Source organism: Aptenodytes patagonicus, chromosome 13, assembly GCF_965638725.1.
Source record: "Aptenodytes patagonicus chromosome 13, bAptPat1.pri.cur, whole genome shotgun sequence".
NCBI lineage: Eukaryota > Metazoa > Chordata > Aves > Sphenisciformes > Spheniscidae > Aptenodytes > Aptenodytes patagonicus.
In genome coordinates, this window is record NC_134961.1 from 12,650,305 (window position 1) to 12,673,780 (window position 23,476).

The window sequence follows — 23,476 nt, forward strand, 5'->3', positions numbered from 1 at the left end:
TTAGCAGTTTAAAAATAGGTATTTTCCACAGAAATGTGAAATGCTATTAAGTATGGTAACAATATTCTTAGCCAATCTTACCTGGATAACTACATTAATCTGCTTATTTTAATCAACAACACAACTCAGCCTTTTCTTAGGGTAAGTAGATGAAATGAATAGAATCTCCTTGAGCTTCTCATGTGATGGAAGTTACAGCAAAGAACATGAACAGCAAAGTAACTGTGTTCTACAATGCTTACAGTAGGGCATTCCTTATCTTACTGCAGTTAGGCTTCAGTGATAAACCTGTAACAAAAAGATCAGTTACTGTACCTTGTGCAACAGGCCCTTAGCTTGACAGCCACCTCTTGCTCTCCCTTATAGAACATGATGCGAGCAGAATGATGTAAAGCAGTTTACTATCTACCTGTAACCTCTACTAAAACAGTCCTGACCTTTCCTTCCGCCATAAGCCTTCAGGCTATAAAAGGAGAGGGTGCAGCTTCCATTTCTTCTTGAACAAATACAAGGCGGGGTAGAATTGACCTTCGAGATAAAATTTTATTAAAAAAAATACACAAAATAGAGGTTTTACATTGTTGCCATGTGATAACTACAGCTGGATGCCTTCCAGAGCGTGCACTCAGTTACTTACCTCGCTGTGTTTGCATACAGTAATGCAAAAAAATCCCTCAAACAAAACCCACACCAATAAAAGAAATCCAGTAGTTGTTCCACATCTGTTTCAAAGGTAGGTACTTTTCCAAATAACTCATTTCACAGACAACAGGTGAGAACACTTGCTATGTAGGACAGAGTTCAAAGACAGTGATTTTGTTTCCCCCTCCCTGGCCTGACGTTTCCATGGACATGACTATCTTCTCTTTCTGCAAGGGCTATTAGAATGCTTGGACTAAAGTATGAGCATCTAGGTATTTAACAAAAACTGGGATGTTTGTAAACAAATTTAATTTATTGGCATTACTTACAAAATAAAGTATCAGACCATGATTTTCCATCATGTCTGTGTCAGTATATGGTTTTATTTTTTTATAATGAAACAGAACGAGAATTGAAATACGTCAGAAATCCCAGATTAATCAAGCTGCAGACAGGGTCCCATTTTGTCTTCCTAGTTGCTCATGCACCTAGGCGGCCATGCAAACACGCGTGTGAGTGTGTCGGGATGTCAATGACTGTTTGTCTGCAATGCCCACGTGCCCCAAAGTAGGTCAGATCCTGCCCCACACTCCCGAGGCCACAGCATTACTCTCTGCCGCCTGCTGCAGGTTTCCTCTTTCGTCCTGGAGATCACTTGAAGTAAAGAAACCGCTACCACCGCTGTCAAGACTGCACTGTCCCTTTAAGATACCACATTCCGCCGTAGCTCACACAGCAGTCCTGAGAAGAAAGGGAAAGTCTTGGGTAAGGTCTTGGAACCATTGTCTGGCTTTGGGACAATAAATGTGATCAATAAAAGTCGTCTCTCCAGTGCACGAGAGAGAGCGCGAATCCAGAGCCACGGGTTATCTCCACCCTGAAGACCATATAGCTTAAATGAAGATGACAAACACAAGAAGGGGAAGGTTGAGAGGCCGCAAGGAGGATAACAATGCGATGGCAGCGAGAAACTGGGCTTTTTGGGGGAGAAGATGGGGATCGTGCAGAAGCCAGCTTAGGAAAGGTTGCGGGGAGGGGTGATGACAATGGGAACTGAGGGATAAACACAGGCTGAAGCTCGGGTGGAGACACTGAAGGGAGCAGCAGGAATGGGCTGGAGTGTGAAAGCGGTCGCCAGATCTGAAGCCTTTTAATAAACAACATTTTATGATAATGAACTGTCAAACCTCAGAACCGTGCTTTGGTATTCTGACCACACGTCTGCTCAGCTTACAGCAGGTAAGCACCACAGCAAAGGAGTTCAGTAAGTGGGTTTTCTTGTGGCTCATTTTCTTATTTCTATTAGGTGAGCACCAAGTCCCTCGAGTTCTAAGCTAAGGGCTTCTCTTTCTTTCACTCCCACCCTCCCATTTAGGTAATTCAATACAGGCTTAAGTACTGCTACAGAACTGATGCTGTGGAGCTTAAAGGGAAGAAAGTATCTTTTCTTCTGAAGTCTTGGGACTCGCACATCGCAAAAACAAATAAGAAATTAAGCATGGAGGCTAGAAAGAGGGTTTGCAGACTTGACCTGCAGATGCAAAAATACAAACCCTGTCAGTCTGTTCCTCTGTGTATAAAAAAGGAGCACACGCAGATGGGGAAATAGGAGTCAGCAAATCCAATTTCATTCAAAGAGGAATCCAATCTCTTGTGGCTTAAAGAAGCCAGAGAATCTGCCCATTTCATTAAGTCATACTTCTAAATTTTATTTCAGAAACAAAGATAATTTCACATACTTCAGTGATAAATGTATCAAAGGGAAAGAAGCCTGACACAACACAAGGCTGGTCACACAATGACTTAGTGACTTACATAAAAACAGTACCCAGTTATTTAGGGGAAGGTATTTTTTCTAGAAATAGGTTATCTATTAAATAGCAACAGCATCATGAAAAACTAATGCCAGTACATTGTCTAGATGTTCCAGGAGAGCCGATATTTGAGCTCATCTAGTCGCTTGACAGATCTCCCAGCACTGGCAAGCCACATGAAATACTGTCTAGCAGGCAGAAATGTCTAAGCTTATTTTAATGCTAAGAAGACCAGGTTCTTTCAAGCAAGACCAGTTTGCTTATTATCACAGCAACATTTTCAAATACACTATTATTCCGTTTGCAGATCCCAGTGTAATAAAGTACTTAAGCACTTGTGTTATTGAAGTGGGTGACAGTGAGCAAAGGCCCAGCAACAATGATTAAAGTATTACATTAGTTGGCAACTTTCTACTTAGCCATCCTGCATCACTTTTAAAGCTTGTCAATCATGGCCTGTGTGGTCCGTACTTTATACCTTAAACTTCTTTAGCAAGTAAATGGTGCACCTTCAAAGACAGGGATGAAAGGATTCAAATAAACATTCACAATGAAATGTGTTAACTACTACTTTGCCTGCTTGTTTTGGCTAGGGTTTTGCTCCGTACACTGCTGCACGTCCTACTATAGAATGAAATGCATTTTCTTCTGAATATGCAGCACTTGTGCTCTTCAGCATTAGCCAACAGCAGTCAGCTGGTAAACTCAGCACACTGTGCAGAACCCTCCCACCTCCTTAATGTTTAACTTCACATTATTTAAAAATAACTCATTTACTACACTCTATTCCCTGCTGGTCCAAGATGACAAAGATTTGTTGCAATAATACAAAATAACGCATGAGTCAAAATCAGCACTCCTTGGAGGGAAAGAAGGTAGAATGAGACAAGTGTATTTTTAAGAAAACAAGCTGAAAAACAGGCTTTGTCCACATTCCAACAACAATTGTTCTAGCATCCTTCTCATTTGTCAATTCAAGGTAAAATACGATCCTTTGCTCAAACCAAGCATTAAAAATTCATGTATTAATTGGATCAAACCCACAATGGAACAGAAACTTACCTTTAACACTCTATCCACCTCCTGCTTGTTCAGATCTTCTCCACATTCTTGACTCAACTGATTCTGGATGACATTCCTGCGCACTCGATAATTTTTCGAAAAGATTTCAAGCAAAACTTGGCGATGCTTTAAAAGAAAAAGTATCATAAATACAAAAAGAAGAACAATCCTATCTTTCTATATATCAAAACTGCTTGTGCCTTAGTCTGTACAAAACATTCACTGAACTACATTAGAGGATTCTGCTTCGTAATCCTGAAACCATCCCATATAGACTGTTCTCTAGCACTGCCCTAGCCTCTGAGGGCTCTACAGGGATCTTTCCGTGCCCCGTGGCTCGACCTGCGCCTGTCCTGTGACCTGGGACACCTCCACAGGAAGAACATGCTGAAGACGAGGCTGCAACATATTCCTCTCAAATGCTTCCACAGGAGTTCCCATGGTCCACTCCAGCCAGGAGGCTGGATACTGCTTGAGTCTTTCCTATAAAAATTTATTTAGATCATGGACACAGAGCTTACATTGTCCATCCACATTTTGTTAGGTGCCTTCCCTTTCACTTCATTTACTCTGATAACAATTAAAACTCAGGAGATGCTCACATATGCTGTAAACATTTCCTATTCTAAGTATAAACACATATATCAGGTAACAACATCATTTCACCTCTGGTTAATGTTGCATCACCATCAAAAGAAAAAAAAAAAAACTGGACTGGATCCTGGTGTGAGGCCTGCATTGGAGAACCCTTTCTCCTCATAGGTTCAAAATTATCTGTATTCCACTGCACTAGCTACTGACGTGTATTACCAACATATTAAGTTGTTTCTGTCCACACCGCCTTGTCTTGACACAGCAATGACCACCCTGTGACCTAAGAGCTTCCTCTCAGCTGGAAATAGGTTGGTACTGAAAACTGGACACTTCAATAGGGAAAGAAGAAAACTACCTACCGTACCAGTTCCAGAAACACAATGCCAAATGCTCAATAAACATATATTTGGGAATCTCACTTATTTTTATCTTTACCTGATCATAAGTGTCACCAGCTTCCCAAAGTGCATAGACCTTTAGTTCATCTGGTGAAGCAGCAGTCTGTGGAGGAAACTGAGAACGAGAGGCTGTTAAAAATAACCATCTATTTAATGAGTTCTGCTTAATGATTCTATGATACAGTATCCCTGGACACCTATTACTGAATCGAAAACATCGTTGCCATGTAATGAGAACTACTGAAACAACATAAGCTCCTTTCCCATTCCAAACTCGAAGGGGTACCTTTGCTCCGGCAGCCCCTGTGCCTGCTCAGGCATGGCCCATCCTGCAGCCATGGGCACCTTCTCGCAGGCCCCAATGACTTCAACAGAAACAGGATCTGTATCAAACCTGTCCTGCTGGGTGATCCTGCGGCACACAGACCCCAAATTAACGAGGGGCTAACTATGGCCTAGGGAATGGGATGAGCACCATGGCATCCATGTGTGCCTTGATATGCCCAAGCCATGTTTGACTGATGCTTCTGGTCACGGTGGGGTAATCCACACCAGTGCCACGGGCCCCACCTGGCACACCACCAACCATTTCAGAGCTTTAAAAGGGAACTGCTGGGCATACTGGAATCCCGTGAATTTTGCATGGGGACAGTTTCCCACTGGTGGAGGGTCAACCACCACGTACCAGAACAATCCCAGGGCTTGGATCTTAGCCGGTATTTCATGGCAAGGTGTCTAGATTTTTCTAGTGTTTGCTTCCAGACCATCCAAAGCAGTATTCAACCGAGCACCAAATGCGTTGCAGGGTCTTTCTGGAGGTTTTTACATTTACAGTGGCAGGTTTTAGAGATTCAGACTCTATCCTGTATGTATCCAACCTTAATGATTCTATGATTCTATCTGCTTCACTAATCCCAAGTCAGCATTACTGACAGGCGCTGTGCTTCTGCTGCCTGTCATCTCTGTTTTGGTGCAGACTACAGGACTCCAGAAGACTGAACGCTGATGGACAGTGAACCAGACACTTGCTCATTTCAGGCTCCAAAAATGAAGTGGTTTTGTTTGTTTGGGTTTTTTTCTTCCATGTGCCAAGCTAGAGAAATAAATTTATTTTTTCTGAGGCAGAGACCTCACACCCCTGCACACAGGAAGGAAGACAACTGCCTTCCCTCCATGCCCCAAACTCCTAAAAAAATAAAATACCATCCATTTGCCTTAACGTTTCCCCTTGGAGCAGTGACTAATGAGCAATGCTGGAGTATGCCTTCATTCCTGACATGTCTCTTCCTGTCTGTCACTAACAATTTATTCCTTGCTAGCCGCCCAGGCGACCTAAATCAATCATCTATGAAAAGCTAACAGGCCAGTCCTGATTGTCCCGGTATCCCTCAATCCTGGCTACTGGTACAAACCAAACCTTTCATCCCAGCCTCCCTCACACCACACCAAAAGACTTGTGCATCGCAGAGTGAAAGATCAGACTTTCCTTTCACGCTTTGCCTCTGATCTTATTGCAAAGGGCAAGAATTTTGTCCAGTGGGAGCTGCCTGGTGGGATTAGCAGCTGTGGCTCTCACGTTGGTCCAAATGGCTGGAATATAACAAGGTTTTACACTTGGTTTAGAGCCAGGATTCAGGCTTATTAGGCTCGCAACACCTGACACTGTTCTCTTCTCATAAGGACACACCTCCAGCTTTTGAGGAATAATCTCTCTTGTATGCTTTCAGCACAGGTAAAAACAAATACTTCAGCTTCCCTCCAGAAAAAAGCTGCAGCAGGAAAGGCAAAACACAGGGCACCGGGAACACCCAGCCACAAGCTGCCTTGCTCTGAGAAAGTCAACACAGACCCAGAGTGCAAACTCCTCTCGCCTCAGCCACGCATCTGAAATGCAGCTGTGTTTATCTGGCCATTCTGTGAGGAAACAGCTTCCAAACCAACACAATACTTATTTGGGAAGAAAAACCCACAGAATCTCCTCCTCTCATCCAGCCTTACTCTGCAAACTGTTGCAAACACTGCTGCCAACAGCACCCTGCTCGCTTGCTGCTGTCATACAGCCTGTCCACAGGAGCGGGAAATGCCATCAGTGACTCTTCAGAGAGACATGCTGCTCTGTCCAAACAGCTTTACTGTCTTGCCACCCTCTATCCCTTTGCCATTTTGTGTTCGTTATCTTAATCTCTCCAGCCTCACCTTCAAACAGCTCTCCACTGCCTTAAAATCCTTCTTTAAAATATTTGCCCTGTGTCCCTTCCTGCCCTAAGCCCCCAGAGGTAGTGCAGGACTTGTAGGAGATGAACTGCTGCCCCGGGTCCCAGGGCTGCCACGTTAAAACGGAAGCTCTCAGGGAGGAGCCCTTGGCTTTGGGATGTGTCTCACTCAAGCATTGAGCATGCCCTAACAATAGCCACTGCCAGGCAGCCTTGCATTATAGCTAAACTAGACTGAAAGGGGCTAAGTCTACCAGAAAAGACTTATCAGCTGGAATAATCCTAGAGGTAAACTGTTGAGCTTACCTCTCCAGGAGCCTGGCATCGGCACTAGCTCAAAAAGCTCACTGTAAGCGCAAGGCTGCATTCCTCTCCTGTTACCCTAGCCAGGCAGGACGCAGGCAATGGTTACATCATTTCCTGATGCCTCAAAAATATCCTCAAGGTTTGGGCAGAACCTTGCCACTCCACGGACCACGGGAAGGGAGCCGGCAGGAGTCAGCCACCCCCATGCACCCCCACCAGCCTGCAGGAAATGGGTACAGATACTCAGGAGCCAGATTCCTGTGCAAACGCTTCCCGTGGGGCTGGACACAGGCTCAGCCTGAGCAAGCTCCGGACACACGCACAGCACCAATGTCTGCCAAGGACGCCTCTACTCACCCTCTCTCCAATGGCAGCAGCAGCCCACTGCACTTGGGTGCATCTGCCCAGGATTCGCTATTTCTTTGCGTGTGCTTTTCCTTCCCACTTGAGGATGCTACAAAGCACAGGCAAGCACAGCACCCTGCAAGCGTCCCCACGGCCTCATTTGCAGCTGGAGTGGCATCTCTTCTGGCTCCGCACAAATACTGTTTATCTCATACCCTGGGTGCAGTCGGTCAGTTTTAGAATAAATCCTGCGTTCCCCTGGTAAGGTTTCAATTACCGTTTTCAGCAACATGTTTTCTATAATAGGGCAGCATGCAAGCCAAGAGTGTCTTCACCCCCCACAGAACATCATTTTAATTACCTCAGATCATTGATTTTTATCAGCAAAGTACTTTCAATTACAGAAAACTAATGAGCAACTATGAAAACCCATGCTAAACAACCCTCCAGGCTTTCCCTGAGCTCAGGCACCCTCGTCGGGTTCTGACAAAATCGTCCAGGGGAACAATCAAGAAATACCAAAGTGTATGAGCCCATGCAAAGAATAAAACCAGCCCCGGCACCTTTGCCATCTGCACAGAGCATCAGGGGGAGGCTTGGGGGTAATGAATTACATTGCTGATAACAGTACAGGTTTATACAGGCTCCTGTACAAGATCTCAAGTTTTGCAGTAAATTCTGGGTCAGCAGAACTAAAACTTACAGCAGATCTCCAGCAAGAGACATTCCAGTGACCACTTCTACATCTCTGCAGGTCTCCTGTGACAGGGTTTTCCAGACAGAAGGAAGTTCCCAACCACCTCTCTTCAGGAGGATTTTATTGAGGTTGTTTTTTGAAAAAAGAAACTATCCCACTTTCACTCCTCATAGTCTTTAAGCAAAGAGTGGATGGAATAATTTCCAAAATCCCCAAATTTCCAAAGCAAGTAAGTCCCAGTGCCAAGTAATAGAGCAGCAATGACCTCAGCTATTTACCATCAGCATGGCAAATGCATACATTACACCACGTACAAAGGAGAGCCTAGCCAGAACTAAGAGGTAGTTCCAGGCAAACATTACCCCAGGACTTGGAAACTGTCAAGAGAAAGCAGAAAGTACCGAAATTGGTGGTCTCCCTAGTGGCATTTCAAATCTGTTACTTGATTCTCAGGTGCCACAACACGTACTTTGCACACGACTGAACATGTTATTTCTGCCCCCCCTTAGCAACCCTTATTCCTTAGCTGGGTTTCAACTCCCATGCTCCAGGCTCTCTCTCGTCAGCCTGCCTGCTTCCTCCTCTTTCTGCCTTGCCTGCTCTTTCGAGCAGTTCACACGTCTCTCTTCCTCTCTCCCCACAGGCAGCTGACTCCCAAGCTCTTTCTGGTTGCAACCCAATCAGCACTGCCAGATGTCTTGTAAAATTAATTTCCTTTTAGGCTCTTTCCCATGATGCCAAATTCCTTTTCCTTTCCTAAGCAATCTACTGTCACACAAACCTGGCTCTGTCTCACACAATCACACATGTCATTTCCATAAAGACAAAGAAACAAAGACACCTCTGCACAGTCTAGGAGGAAAAGGACTGACCAAAGAAACCTGCTGCAGATACGGTTTTTCGCTTCCCAGAGGGCTCTGTTGGGTATGCCTTGCCGCTCCCAGGCAGCCAATGCCACCTTTCCTCCCCCAGCCGTATCCCTGTCCCTGAGAGAAGGAACTTGTGCAACTCCAGGAGAGCTGATGGGAATCTGGGACTGTCTTAGATCATGTTAACAGGAGCAAGTTGGGACAGTGAGTCACTGCAGCCCAACAGCTTGGACGTGGAAACAGAGCCCCAAAGACAACTAAGCTATGCAGCATACCACCGAGCAAAGCAAGCAGAGTGCAGGGCCTGCCAGAAGCAGGACGCCAGACAAACCTCCAGCAGCTTCAACATATCCAATATTGGACAGTTACTCAGAGCACATCTGTTCTTCTGGTCCACCAGCACAGGACACAAACATTTCACAGCTCAGACATTTAACTGCCCCCCCAAGTCCCTCCTCCCCAAAGTACACCAAGGGAAAAACATACTTACAGGCACCAAAATCTGTTTGCAGCCAGTGTCCAACACCATGTCCTGTAACATTTTGTCCGAAATGCCACTGAACAACGTATGTCCTGGAGGCAGGCTGGCTAAGTGAAGGTTAAATAACCGTTTAAGCTCACTCAGGGTGAGTACAAATTGTTTCTTAAATGTTGATGACACAAATGCCTTCAGTTCTTGGGCTACCCGGTCAATGCAGCCTCCAGGCAAGTGGCCATTTAAAGAGTCCGTGGAGTTCTCCTCCGCATGGAGGCCATTGACAATGCCGTTGTTCATGCCCTCATAAGCCGAGGTATCCATCGGCTCCTCATCACTCACAGGCTCCTCTTTAATGCAGATACTGGAAACATCCATCTTGGCTGAGGTGTCATTTGATTTCATCTCCGCCTTTTGCTTCTGGAACTCCTTCTCCAGCTGCCCATAGTTCTGCTTGACTTTTGCTTTAGCCATGTTGACCCTTTGCTCCCCAGAAACCAGCAATGGATGAGCTAGCAAGAAACAAAAGATACTATAAATCTCACCATAACCAGGGCTCCAGTCTTGCAAAATGTTTCTTGAAGGGCTCATAGTGAAATAAAACCAGAAAACATCATCTGCTTGTGAAATCTAAGGCATAAACCCAGTTTGTTGATTAGATTTTACTTTAGTTTAGGGGGGGTTCGATGTTTTGGGGGGTGTGGGGGGGTGTTGTTTGTTTTTTTAAAAAGATAAACATGTTGACAGTTGTAAGCCAGATGCTTGGGGAAGGCTGTTCCAGTCAAGGAACCTGAAGCAAAGACAAAGTGCACTTGTTCAATCACTAGGGCCTTTTCCACAAATCAGGAAACCAGGATACAGACTGCTTACACATCTCTACTTGTCACCCAAATGCTTCTTTGCCCAACAACTTTTTTTTTTTTAGTTACAGTATCTAGTGGCTGGTGGGGCCTGCTGCAGCAACTGCCAGAGCCAGCACAAGGATGTCCTATAGGTACAGCGAGGAGATTGAAGGGGTTAACAGTGAACCTGAACACCATGAGGTGCACAGGATGAGAGTCTGAGACCCTCTTCTTAGTATTATTACCCAGTGATGGGGAGAAAGGGACAGAAGGGAGTCCTTTCCCATGCAATCCTACGCCTCTTCCTGTGTCCTCTCCACACCCAGCTATCCAAAGGTCAAAGGAAGGGGCATGTTGGCAGCAGAGGAATCCAGTCTCAATGCCAAAGGAAGGAGTGCTGTGTTTAAGGCAAAAGCATGCACAGCACACATGCTGTTATCTTCTCTGCTGTTAGGCTTGCTAATCCTCTCCAAATAACCCAACACCTAATCCTTCCAAGCAGATCAGACACAGGGTATTGAAATGGATTCATATGCTTGTTTGACAGTTCTGCTTACACTCTTCATTGGCTTCAGTGTCTGGCAATGAGCCAAATGCCTAGTTAAAACTCTCTGGAAACTCAAGTTTTCACAATCTTTTAGGATTATGGAGCAGCCACTTTAATATTCTCAATGGCATCCATGGTAGAGAAGGATGTCAAAAAGAGACAGCTTCACACCTCCTTACAGCCCCCTGCCAAACACATTCTTCATTAATTGCTCAGCCCTCAACCACACCACAGAGAGCCCAGTGCAAATCAGGGGAAATAAAAAAAATCACCTCGTGCACATTAGCTTGCAAACTGAGAGGTGAGAATTACTTGTGCGCTGGCCCTGTCCTCTCTTCAGAAGCTGCCTACACCCTTACACCACACAAGCTGCCTTAAATGAAGAAGTGGATAACAGAACCAGCTGATTTTATGCTATCAAATAGCGAGTCCCCAGTGCCAAGGAATCCTCCCTGCTCTGCTACAAGGATGCTACAGTAAGCTTGTGTCACCCCAACATCAGTGATGTTCATAAAGACCAAGATCTGTCTCAAATAATCCAGAGGAAATTGCAAGAAAGGAAAAATATCAAACAAAACAAGATCAGTCCCCACCACATTCAAAACCAGAGAGGAACTCTAAAACATCACCCAGGAATATGGAGGGATGCATGTGCTTCAAGATGATCCAAGCACAATTCCATTTACCTGATTGTGCCTCTTGTTTCTTTGGTGTCAAGTGCTCCTTTAAGAGATTATAGACCTTTTCTAATCTGAAAGACAAAGATAAAATATACCAGGACAGTTTCAGTTGTTACACCAGCTTTAGCCATTAGCTAGAACACTCAATTTCTCCAGGGAGCCAAGGAACAGGAATGACTTGAATGATGCAGTGACATCCCACACCACACCACTGCCTGGTGACTCTGAGGGGGAAACCTTCGAGGCATTACAGATCACGTTATCTATCAATGTCTACAGAAACTTTGTACTAGATAGTTCTCTGTTTTTAGCTTATTCCCCAAAATAAAACAAGTCATTTACTTGGCCTGAATGCCCATCCACAGCATATGTTGCCTCTGAACTATATCTGGATGCTTCTTAACAAAGTCTTCATCATAAGGGAGCATGAACTCCCAGCCTTTGTTTATTCTTGCCACAGACATGTGCTCTAGGAAGTCTTTCACATCTTCCGGGCAAAGCTAAAAGAAAAAGAAAAAGCATAAATAATATGGAAGTCAATCTACATAGGACATATGCAGCCATGCAGCAATGGGCATTGTTCCATAAGACAGGAGTTGGGCTGATTTGGTATGTATGGGGCACCGCCATGGATACACACCCAGCTAAGTCAGAGATACTCATCCTTCTCTGCAGCACCAACACTTTCACACAATGTTAAAAGCACAGGACTTCAGAGAGCAATGGTGATTAATCATCTGAGTGTCAAATAGCTCATGGCATGTTTTGTGAAGAAAAGGGAGTTTCCAAACTGAGATGAAAAGACTCTATTGTGAAGAGAAGCATATTGTACAATGTTAATCTTATTTTAGAGCTGCAGGCCAGACATGCTGCACCTACACATGCGCAGCTTTTAAGCAGCACTGGATCTTACATTCCAAAAATAGATGGTCTGTGCATAAATTGACTCGTGTTTTATCATTTTACTGCATTTTAAGGAAATGATTTTTTGTCCTCTTTACTTAATGCTTCTCATTCATTTGCCAGTTTTAACAGAATATTCAGGTGCCTGAGTTGCTTTAAAGCTTTTATTCAATATTGACAACTGGCAAATGCCCACAGAAGAGTTGCTCTTTTGTAACACACCCAAAGCAGAGTAGCTAGTGCGGACTGCACAAGCACTCATCTGCTTTGGTGCACGATCAGTCAGCTTAATTCAAACTGTGTCCGGCTCTCCACTGAAACAGGTGAGAGAACAAGATGCATTCCAGTAGCTCAGCTACAAGGACAGTCATATCCTGTGGAGTCGTGGTAACTGTGGGAGCTGCTCGAAACGTTTCTACAAAGAGTATGTATCTATACCTGTTCCAAAGTGAAGGCATGCCTGGTGAGCAACACTGCAAGTCAGCAGTAATGCAGATGCTGTGAACCTGAGAAAAGGCTTGCAGCAGCACCCACTACCGACCTACAGACAATGCCCAACACGTATCACCAACTTCTGATTTAGGAAGAAAAAAAATCACTCACTTTCGTAACTGCTGCCACTTCCTTTCTCACAACCCAGCGGTCCTGTGTGAACTTCCACATCTATAAAGGGAACAATAGAGAAAAAGCTAGTAACTGTATTTAGTAGTTGCTTTACTGAAGTTGTAGTAATGACCTTGTTCAATGATGTTGCCAGAAAAATGGAAACCCCGTTCCTTTCAAGAATGCGGAAGTAGGTGATTCTCAACCAGGTAGTGGGAAAACACTTTCTGGCCTCTTCTGGCCTCAAATGGCCATGAACACAGTATCAAAAGCTTTGAGAGTCCATGGTTTGCCTTGGTGAACCTGTGACCACAAAAGCTATGAAGAATCTCTTGAACTCAAACTCCATTTAGCTTCAAAAAAAAAAAGATCCACTGCAGTGATGCTGGGACTCCAGAAGTTACACCTGAGGCTCAACTTCTCATATACCTAATCATCAACCTAAAGAAACACTTCTGTTAATGTAGGGGCCTGTAGAGGCTGATGACTGTTGCCTTTCTGCAGCACAGAGCCTCCTAGAAAGTGCCTGTTCCCTTCTTCAATGCACATCACAGTCATTTACAGCTACGCTGAGATGGCCTGTCACTTGCATACTTGTCCCCAGTTAATGGAAAAGCTAGGTGCTCTGCAGAGCAGCTCCTAAGGTCTAACATCCTGAGAGGCAGCTGCTGAGAGCCGGCTAACAGGATACATGAGGACTTGGGCAGAACACTGTCTGAACGTGACCTTTGATTTCTTCCTGTCTCCGTTTAAATAGACTACAACCTCTTTTAGTCTGTGTGTATTAATGATGTTGTGAAGAATTCAAAATCTCATTACTGCCAATTTCTACCTGCCCTACAATGTCATCTATGCATCCTTCTCTCTGATTCAGCTTCTCTCTGCCCACAAACACACAAAACCATCACGCTCACTTTAGGGCACAGGGCATTTCTGTTTTAAAGCACAAGAAGCTGCCGTCCAGAGGAATTAGAGCTATCAGATCTCCTCGCACACAACTCTGAGGCAGCCATTTCTCATTAGGCACTTTACCCTCAACTAGAGCCAATTGTACTCACGTCCTCTGAATTTATTATGTGAGAATCCGGGGAAAAAAACAGAAGCTTTCAGAAAAGACACAAATTACTTTTCCTCCTCCCCAAAGTACAGCATGGAACAGGTGGACACTAAAAGTCATTATTGGCCATAAATATTTTTTAACCTTATTGATTACTTTACACAAATATGCACAGGGAAATAAAGTTCCCTTTTTAAGCTAGAACACATTTTCTCCACAGATGCAATACAGCATTGCATACTGTTTCTAAGCCTTATGACCAGACATTTCACTTTGTCTGAAAGCCAGAAATATCGATGCTTTCTATTTGCTAACATTTCAACTTTTTCCCTGTTGTAAAGCTAATCAGGAAATTACTTGCCTTTAAGATCCACAAAAATCCATTTCTGCAAGGTATATTTGAGATAATTCAAATGTATATAATTTATCTTTACATTTTAATCGCTAAAATACTACCGCTTACTTAACTGAGCATAATTTCTAGTCCCTTGAACTTTACGCACGACGTGTCACCTAATTGCTGTGTCCTAAAGACTTATGCCACTGGGTCACACCTGAATCCAGGTCTCCATATGGCAGTGTCTTGGGCAGTCATCAAGACACAGTAAAAAGTCAGTTTCAATCACCATCAGTTTTATCTTACACTAGTACTATAATATCCTTAAAGTCTCTTGCACAGCTTGCTCCTATTCAGAGCTAAATCTCATAAACAAACTTTGCAAACAAGGGGAACAGTCAGGTCTAACTGAAAAAAATGAGAGCAATGCACTCGTCAGCTTCTCTTTGATGGGGCAGAAGCCATCAACTGAATATGAACTTAGGAACCACTTAGGAACTTAATTCTTTCCGTGGTTAGTGAAAATAAACACAATGCAGAGGTTGTTCCTTTTTGCTGTAGTTACGTGTGTGTTTACAAGACCTGTATTCATTTCAACTTCCATGTGCAGCTACCGCTCACAAAAGGTGCCTGGGAACAAAGTCCCTTCACTGATTAGCAGCTCTGGGGAATAAAGTCCTTTTCAAAGATCAACAGTGCATGCTCAGGGAGCACAAGGCTTACACACACTGCCCTCCTGAGACCTCACAGTCCTGAGCCCATGAAAATATATGTGGAGAAACAAGCACTTTATTATCCAGTCCTGGCTTTTCTGTTAGCCCCGCATTGTGGCTCTACAGCATGTATTGGACAGTGATGAATACTGTTAATGACAGATGATCTGAACCTGCCAGCCAGCCACAATGTCAATCTACACCAATGCTCCCATGACAGACTTGTAACAACACTTTCAGGATTGAAGTACAAATAATTTTTTTGGAGGAAACACCTTACTGCAGTAGAGCAGCAGTTTTGCAATGCCGTGGCCTCTCAGGCAAACTTCACCTGCATTTTCCTTTAAAAACAACAAACACTTTTATACTTACAACAAAGTCTCTCCCTCTACAGAGCACTTCTGCAGGGACTCCACTATGTGGACTAGAAGTATCTTTTGGGTAGAGGACATCACTGTTAATTAAAAAGGAAGATGGATTAGTTACTAGGTACTCCAGAAAAATGGCATTGGTGAAGATTAACATAACAAACGTGTCCTCCCTGTTCTGCAGTTAAATTATACCTTTATCCAAAGCATGGTTTTCATTAAAAGAATTAATATTGGTGTAATTACATCACTGCAATTACACTAGTGCAAAAAGGCTTACACCAGCAAAGCATAGCCTTGTGGCTAGCAGATGTGCAACACAGGTACAGGCTCTGCTTTGTTCTTGCAAAGCCTATCCTCCCTTGGATTGGTGTAAACAAGACCAGAATGATCCTAAGAAATGCTTAGGCTAACATGGTACGCAGCCTTGAAGGCCGCATTTAGCCAAATGCCAAAATGGGCATAAGGGGTTTTTATTTCCCTCCCAGCAATCAAGGGCTTAAGGGGACAATGCTACAAAACGCCATGCCCGAACCAAACAGCCCTGAGACCAACACCACCCTGTGTCTTTGTCTGCTTGCAAGATCAACTGGATGACATTCATTATCATGGTCTCCAAAGCCTCAAGGCAACCCAGGTTCATGGTCTTGATCCTGCCCAGACCAAAGAAATGGGTCCCCTCTCCATTTAAAGCTCTGATGTGTGCATGTGCTGCTCTGTGCCCAACCATCCCAAACATGCCACATCTACCAGAGATACACACATCCTCCCCAGACTAGTAGCAAAGAATCAGCTACAACACAAAAACAATCTGAATGCTAATATACTGTCTTTTAACATGCTTCCAGCTTCCTTCTGGAATGGCTGGAGGGACAGCAAGGGTTACTGTAAAAACTGTTCACATTGTTAATACACGCCTGTATCACAATAGCTGAAACACATCCTGCTAACAGACTTGGACTGGTAGCTGATGCCACTCATCTTAACACAGAGAGCTATTCCAGAGACTATAAATTCTCTGCATGCAGTGCTCCACCCAGGTAAAAAAAAAATCATACTGCACTTTAGACTTCAATTCCCAGTAGCATGCTTTATTCTAATAAACAGGAGGATGATACAGAATCCATTTCATGGGGTACGCTCAGTACCCCACGCTTGATTTATTAAGCAGGTAATGCCTTCCAGAGGGTAGCTTTCAGCTGACAACAGCAGCACCCGCTGATGAACAGCAAGGTTCAGCAAGCACAAAGATCTTTCTTTGACTGAATTTAGCTAAGAAATACTATAGCTGAGATTGGTTTAATTTTCTGTATTTATATTTGACACTAATCTCCGGAAGAATTTGGGACAGTCCTCTCACAAAAGAACATGAGTGAAGACAACATCAAAAACCAGACATAACTCAAATGCAAATACAGATTACATCACTGCTCAGCTATAATTTTAGCTGGGGTAGGTACTAAAGTATTGTCCTTTAACATTAACCCTTTGAATTTTGACTGCACTAATCTGACTGCAGTAAAAAGCACCAAACATTAAATCAAGATTTTTACAGTACTGTGAGTTAAGAACATGGCTACTTTGGGACACAAGGAAGATGAGTATGTGAAATCCATTGTTGTGATCCTCTCCTTAAAGCAGAAAACCATGTCCTAACAAAGACGAGCCATACCTCTTCACCACCCAGTTTCCCTGGACCAGCATTGCCACCTGCTGTATACAGCGGAGAACTGCCGTAGAGTCAGTCCCAGAGCCTAGCAAACTCATCAGATTTGCAAATGGCATGACCTTCACTGAAAGGCAAAATACACACCAGATTAAGGGTTTCTGCAGTGCACGATACAGACATAGATTTATAAATCTAGGATACTATGATTTATGTTGAAGTTCATGGTCAAAGCTATATCTTAGAAAAAACCCAAACCCTAAGTTCTACTAAGTCCCCCCCTGCACTATAGTCATCATCTGTTCTGAAAATATCTGCTAGTGTTGCATCAAAGTTGATTAGCTTAACTGGTCCCAAATTAATGCATCAACAAAATAAAAAAGATCTATGCTTTTGGCAATATTTGGAAACAGAGATACCTGACAAGACAGAAAGCTCCTGAGGCAAAGTCCTCAGGATTTGCTCTCGTCAGATATTAACTCTGGAGACAAAATAAAATTCCTAGATAACACTCATGAAGTGCGTATTACTGAAAACTTCCCAGAAAATGCCAAAGTGCAGCTTGTTGCATTAACCTTCAACTTATGATTCATGCTCAGGTCCCACATTCCAGGAGACACCTGCTAAAATAGATGCATCCAGAAAGCTATCATCAGATTAAGAATTATTCTAAGAGTAAGTTGACTGCAAACATACAGATCAGCAGTCAGATCTGCTGTTACCGCTCTTCTCTGCACAGCCTTAAGGAAAGGCTCGGGATTTGGATTCTTCACAGAATGAGAGAGACAGACAGACTCTGTCTGGTGGGGTGACAGAACTGGTACTACTAGGAAAGGTACCTTATCTGAGGCAATTAGAAGTCACAAAGTAAAGTGCAAATGTATTACAAAAGCTACAAACCATTCTTCATCAGGATCTTAATCTGATCAGCAAGGGGTAAAGTTCTCAGCTGGGCCATAGAAAGCACATTGCTTGGAGCCATTGGTTTGTCACTGCAGATAAACAAGCAGATTTGCAGCCCATGAAAAAGAGCATCCAGCCAATATGAACTTTGAACATTCTGTACAAACACTTACTTCTCTTCCTCTACACTTGGAGGCATCAGCATCATTAAATATTCACTAGAAGAAAAGAAAACACATCCTTAAAATGCCTGTCTTGGGACCTCCCAGATTTAAGTACAGTTATTTCTTGCTTAGAGCAATCCTACTTGTGTGAATCTACAAAAACATTAGCCTGAAAAAAAAACCTGAAAAAACATTAGCCTCTCCCCTTTCCTCTCCCATCTTCCTCTGTAAATTCAGTATTAGTAAAAGCTATTGACATTCATCTGCCCAAAGAGAAGGTATGAAATAAATGGGAGTCAGAATCCCAGCTCTTCTGTACAGAAGAGGTGTCCAAACAGAGGAACTGCAAGAGTAAACATGTTAAACACAGGTGCTCTGACACAGCAGTAAGAGGGGTCATGTGAAGTCCTGTAGATAGAGAGAATCAGGCCAGCAACAAGCAAAAAGTCTTTTCCACCCATGTAATTACCAGTGTCTGCGACGAAAGAATCGGATCCAAAAGACTTCTCAGAACACCTAGCACTGTTCCACTGAGATGTTAAATGTTAAGAAAAACACACCCACACCATTAAACGGAGAGAGAGTCTGCCACTTTCCTATTACTTGGGCGACAGTTGTATCAGATTACAGCGAAGCATTAGTATTGACTGCATCACGGGAAGATTCCTGTATAGCTGCAGTCACCAAGAAACAAAACTGAACAAGTTTCAAGTAGTTTCAGATGTCTCTCACAAATCACAAAACAAAGTTTTATAAGATTTGCTAACAATGGAAGTCATTGACTTCAGAGTTTTAATTTGTTTTAACCAGAAGGAGCTTTTGTTTTACCTTTCCTTTACAGTATTTGCAGTCCCAGTAATGCAGGGTTGTGATAACGTACAAGACACTACAATCCCAAATGAAAACAACTAGTTTTAATCTCAGAGTACAGGGAAACAAAGAAAGCAACCTGAATAAGTTGAAGGCTAGTTTGTGTCTGTATTTTTTAAACAATTCCATTTTTATCATGGATAGAATTATCAAAGGTCAGACTTTTAAAGAATATACCTGCTTATTACTCTGAAAACAATCCCAACAAATTACTGCAATTTCTGCAGGAAACCATCAAACCATTACCTGGGAGATTTAATTAACTCCGTGTTTTCAGCAAGGCCATGACCTTGACTAAATAAATACTGGCGCTCGTGTTCAGAACGGCTATCCTGGAGATACGGGAAAAAAACAAGAGTCACTACCACATACTGAAAACATACAAAATGCCTGAGAGCTGGATTCCTCATTCCAAGCTGTGACCACCCTCTGTCATTACTGCATCATTAAAGCGTTCCACCTCACTAACTGATGTTCTGCTTCCACTTTCTTGAACGATGTTCACGTGATGTGGGAACGTTTCTGTTGCTATGACTTCAAAATCTCCTGACAGATATGCATGTGGGTCAGACAAACAGGATTTCTGACACTCAGCTGACTGGGTTCCCCAAGTCTTTCACAAAGTCCAGTTCATAATCCGAGACCTGAGTGATTCTTGTACTCAGGCCCCTCTTTATGCTTGTCCAGCTCTCAGTTTTAAACCTTTTCCAGTGCGGAGACCCCAAAGCATTATCCAGCGGAGGAGGTAGAGAGCACTGCAGGGTCTGTTCAAGCCTACAGACCTACTTCTCTTCATTATCTTTTGATGATTGCCTGATTCCCATGGGCCCAGATTTAAAAACAGTTCTAGACTTGGCTGAACCTTCAGGCCCAGGCAGCCTCCTCAGCAGCCAGCACACACCTACCTTCAAGCCATAATAATGTAGATGAACCCAGTGCTCTTCTGCTTGTCTCTTCTGCAGGAACTCATAGGACTGAACACGTCGTTGACGAGCTTGTTCGGTCTCAGGGCGGGAGAATCGTACCTGGAAGATTTGGGCATCATTCAATACAGCCCCCAAATCCTTGAAACAAAACACCTGCATTATTTATTTGGTACACACGTAACAGAAGCTCGGGGCCCTAGCTCAAATGAATCACCCCTTGCTGTCAGTGCCAACTTTATCCTTGTGCAACAAGTGAAAGTCTGTCTTGCTTCCCCCCTCTCAAGCCCGGCGTCACCAGGACTAGCTGAGGTTTCCTGTCCTTTTATTTGGGTGTGAATTGTCATGCTTTCTTGTGAACTGTTGCCTGAACTATCATAAAAAGGAAATTTGGACATACAGTAATTTGCTTAACATCATCTTCAGCTTCATCCTGGGATGAATCACCACCTGCCAAAAAACACAACAGAATAAACATACCACAGGAGTAAAAGAGCCAAAGCCAACCTGTAACTGTGTGGGGGCCCAGGCAGGAAGAAAGCAGTACTAGGAACTACAAAACCACAGGTTCAATCCCAGCTTGCCAAATGTATGACAGCACCACACTGCTCCTATGATAGGAGATACTGCTCCCATGAGCTTTGCAGTGCACCTTTTCAGTGGCAGTAGTGACACACTCCTTACTGCTGCCCTCTGACACTACCCACCACTTCCCATCCCTCTGCCAATCCCCCACACTGTGCCAAAAAAAGCATTTATGCAGCTACACTGAAAATAAGATCAGCGAAACAATCTGAGAAATGGCCTTATAATCAGTATGTTGCTATAATAAACACCTTCAGAATATTAACGACTCTTATCAGCAAAATTAGAGAGAACTTGTATCTCACCTCCCAAAAGAAAACACAACTCTTGGAGCATTTACCTTCATTAGCAGCTTCTCTTTCTCGGTGTTTTGCATCAGCCTTGTCCAAGTAGGTGAAGCTTGGCCTCAGCTGAAGAATTCCATGTAGTGGAGTCAGGTGAAGTTCACCTGAAAAAGAGAATTAACGTTGGTTAAAATTGTTTTTTTCCACTGCACAAGGACAGGACTTTTCATTATCTCCCTATCTCTGTAAAGGCACAGCTTCAATTTAACATAAATATTTAATACAGTAAAATGTAAAAAGGGATTGAAGTGAAAAATTCATCCAGTGCTCAGGATTTCAGAGGAGTATGAAAGACCAAGACCTATCTGTTACTTTCCTTTTTGTGTTGAAACCAGATCTTGTAGAGAGCCACATTCTGGCTCTGATAGGTCTCCTGACCTATAGTTCAGGAGACTCATAGTAAAATAGTCATCACTGAAGACAATATACATGTTTTCATCTCAGATGATCCTCAGATCAAAACTCTGTTTTGTGATGACATTAGAAGACAAGAGAGGGGCAAAAAGTGTTGAACAGGAAAATGAGAAAGACACAATTAGATGGAGATAGCAATATAAAAATGATAAATTTATGCTACAAATGTGTATTATTTCAGGTCATCACGTACTGTTAAGATCCTAAAGGCATCTACAAACCCACAGTGTTCTGATATAATATTGACGATTTTGCTAGACGTTCTCAAGGACTCTGGGGGCATTGATAAGGAAAAATCTTCCGTTCTATAAGACGCATCAGTCAACTAAAACCTAGGCTAAAAAAAAACCCAAACAGGTCTTATTTTAACCCTGAAATGAGCATGTTTCACTGATGTGAGGGGTAAGCAAAAGAAACTTACCTTTTTTATAAACAGCAGCTGCATAGCGGGAAACGTTACTCGCAGCTTGTGAAGAGCAGAAAGTTTGCTTGTCCATCAGCTTCCTGCAGACAGATGAATGCTGTGAGATTGTACTCTACAGGCAATGTGGCATACAGATGTTAAAGGTCTGAAATCACCAATTCTCAAAATGGAATATCAACAACTGCAGCAACTATATATATATTCATCTTTCTGTTTGCAATTCAGAATTCATGAAGGACGCCAAAAACTGTAGATTACTTCCAAGAATTCTTGCTATATAACAGTGTCCAAAGCACCCCCTGAAACTGTACAGCCACTAGTTCTCACCTTTCCCTGAAGCCCTGATGGACATACATATATCTATGCTCACCACAAAAAGGAAATGAAGGCAAAGAGGACACCTACGAGGAATAGGTACTTGTTTCATCTGTACATGTGCCATCTACATTGAGAGCAATCTGTTCTCCTTTGCTGCGACAGTAGTTAGGATTCAAAGTATCAATGGCCATTTCAAGTTCAACCTAAATTATGTGAAAGGAAAGACAGCTAATTACCATGACAGAACCCCAAACACATCAATTAAAATTCAATCCCACACTTGTTAACATTTCCATAGTTTTACAGCAAATTTAAATACGTAAGCATCATCATTCAAATCCACGGGGCAAACCTCATGCATAAAGTTGAGCATATATATGGGTTTTTGTAGGATGGGGACATTTTAACAACAGGCTAGAGATATATAAACTCCCATGTAAATGAATGGGAGCAGAGAAATGAGAGCTCTTTAGGCAGCCCTGAAAAACACCTTCACTTTGCTGGATACCTTCCACTACATTATCAGTCTAGTTTACTTATCAGTACAGATCAAGTGCACAAGCAATATCCTTCAAGACTCCCCATCACTGAGGATCCATTCAGAATCTCTCAAACTTAACGTATGTTTCCTTCTAGTTTGGGTACCAAGCAGTATAAAGTAACTACGCCCTCTTCAGAGGCAAAGGCCTCGATGCTGGTAAGTTTGAGACTACAGCACTTACCACTGACTTCATAGTTTTTCGTGATTTACACTGGTCGAAGTACAGAAACAAGCTCCAAGCTTTTAGTTACAAGAACTATTCCCCCCCTTCAAACTTTAAACTTCAGACAAATGTTCAAAAATAAGCGTTTTCCTGCATAGCATTTCTCTTTATATAACAATACAGCATATATTCTTCCTCAGGGTGTGCCAAAGCCCTTACAAATTTGTATATCACAGCTATAACCTCATTTTTTCTTCCCCTTTACGTTACTTGTGAACTGACCTAGTTACAAGTCCCTGGATGAGACAGCAGATTTACAAGTCTGCACAGGGCTTACAATGCAAATGTTTGCTAATTTTAATAGAAGATTTCCTGAACATAACATGTATCCTAACTCCGAAGTTCACACAAGCAGTCTCCTTAACCATTTCCCAGAACAAAATCCTAATATCACAGACATCTGTTTCTGCGGTTTTTACATATGGTATTTTGAAATCATAGCCACAATTTTGGGCTACATTTGCAAGCAAGTGCAATCATTCTGGCTTTGGCTATACTTTCACCACCTATACAACCCCACTGATTTCAAAAGGACTGCTGATGATTCACAGCCAGGCAAGAGAGAAATCAAGACCCGCGCTGACAATGAAAGACAGAGCTTGCCTCCAAAGCCGAACCCTTTTCTGAATATTGTAA

At 43.0% G+C, this 23,476-nt stretch overlaps 1 protein-coding gene across 2 annotated transcripts in view; it reads right to left on the minus strand.

The window, feature by feature from the left end:
- Positions 1–508: 508 nt before the first annotated feature.
- POLR3E (RNA polymerase III subunit E) overlaps positions 509–23,476 on the minus strand; it is a 30,558-nt gene continuing 7,590 nt past the window's right edge. For both annotated transcript variants that reach the window (XM_076350961.1, XM_076350962.1), the window contains exons 5-21: positions 22,164–22,279; positions 21,756–21,838; positions 20,917–21,024; positions 20,392–20,441; positions 19,974–20,093; positions 19,315–19,400; positions 18,208–18,252; positions 18,032–18,123; positions 17,138–17,258; positions 15,470–15,551; positions 12,991–13,050; positions 11,827–11,984; positions 11,491–11,555; positions 9,431–9,927; positions 4,548–4,625; positions 3,519–3,644; positions 509–1,383 (exon numbers count right to left, since the gene is read on the minus strand). In XM_076350961.1, the coding sequence (XP_076207076.1) occupies positions 1,327–1,383; positions 3,519–3,644; positions 4,548–4,625; positions 9,431–9,927; positions 11,491–11,555; positions 11,827–11,984; positions 12,991–13,050; positions 15,470–15,551; positions 17,138–17,258; positions 18,032–18,123; positions 18,208–18,252; positions 19,315–19,400; positions 19,974–20,093; positions 20,392–20,441; positions 20,917–21,024; positions 21,756–21,838; positions 22,164–22,279 (1,944 nt within the window). In that variant the 3' untranslated portion in view covers positions 509–1,326. The remainder of the gene's footprint in view (positions 1,384–3,518; positions 3,645–4,547; positions 4,626–9,430; positions 9,928–11,490; positions 11,556–11,826; positions 11,985–12,990; positions 13,051–15,469; positions 15,552–17,137; positions 17,259–18,031; positions 18,124–18,207; positions 18,253–19,314; positions 19,401–19,973; positions 20,094–20,391; positions 20,442–20,916; positions 21,025–21,755; positions 21,839–22,163; positions 22,280–23,476) is intronic.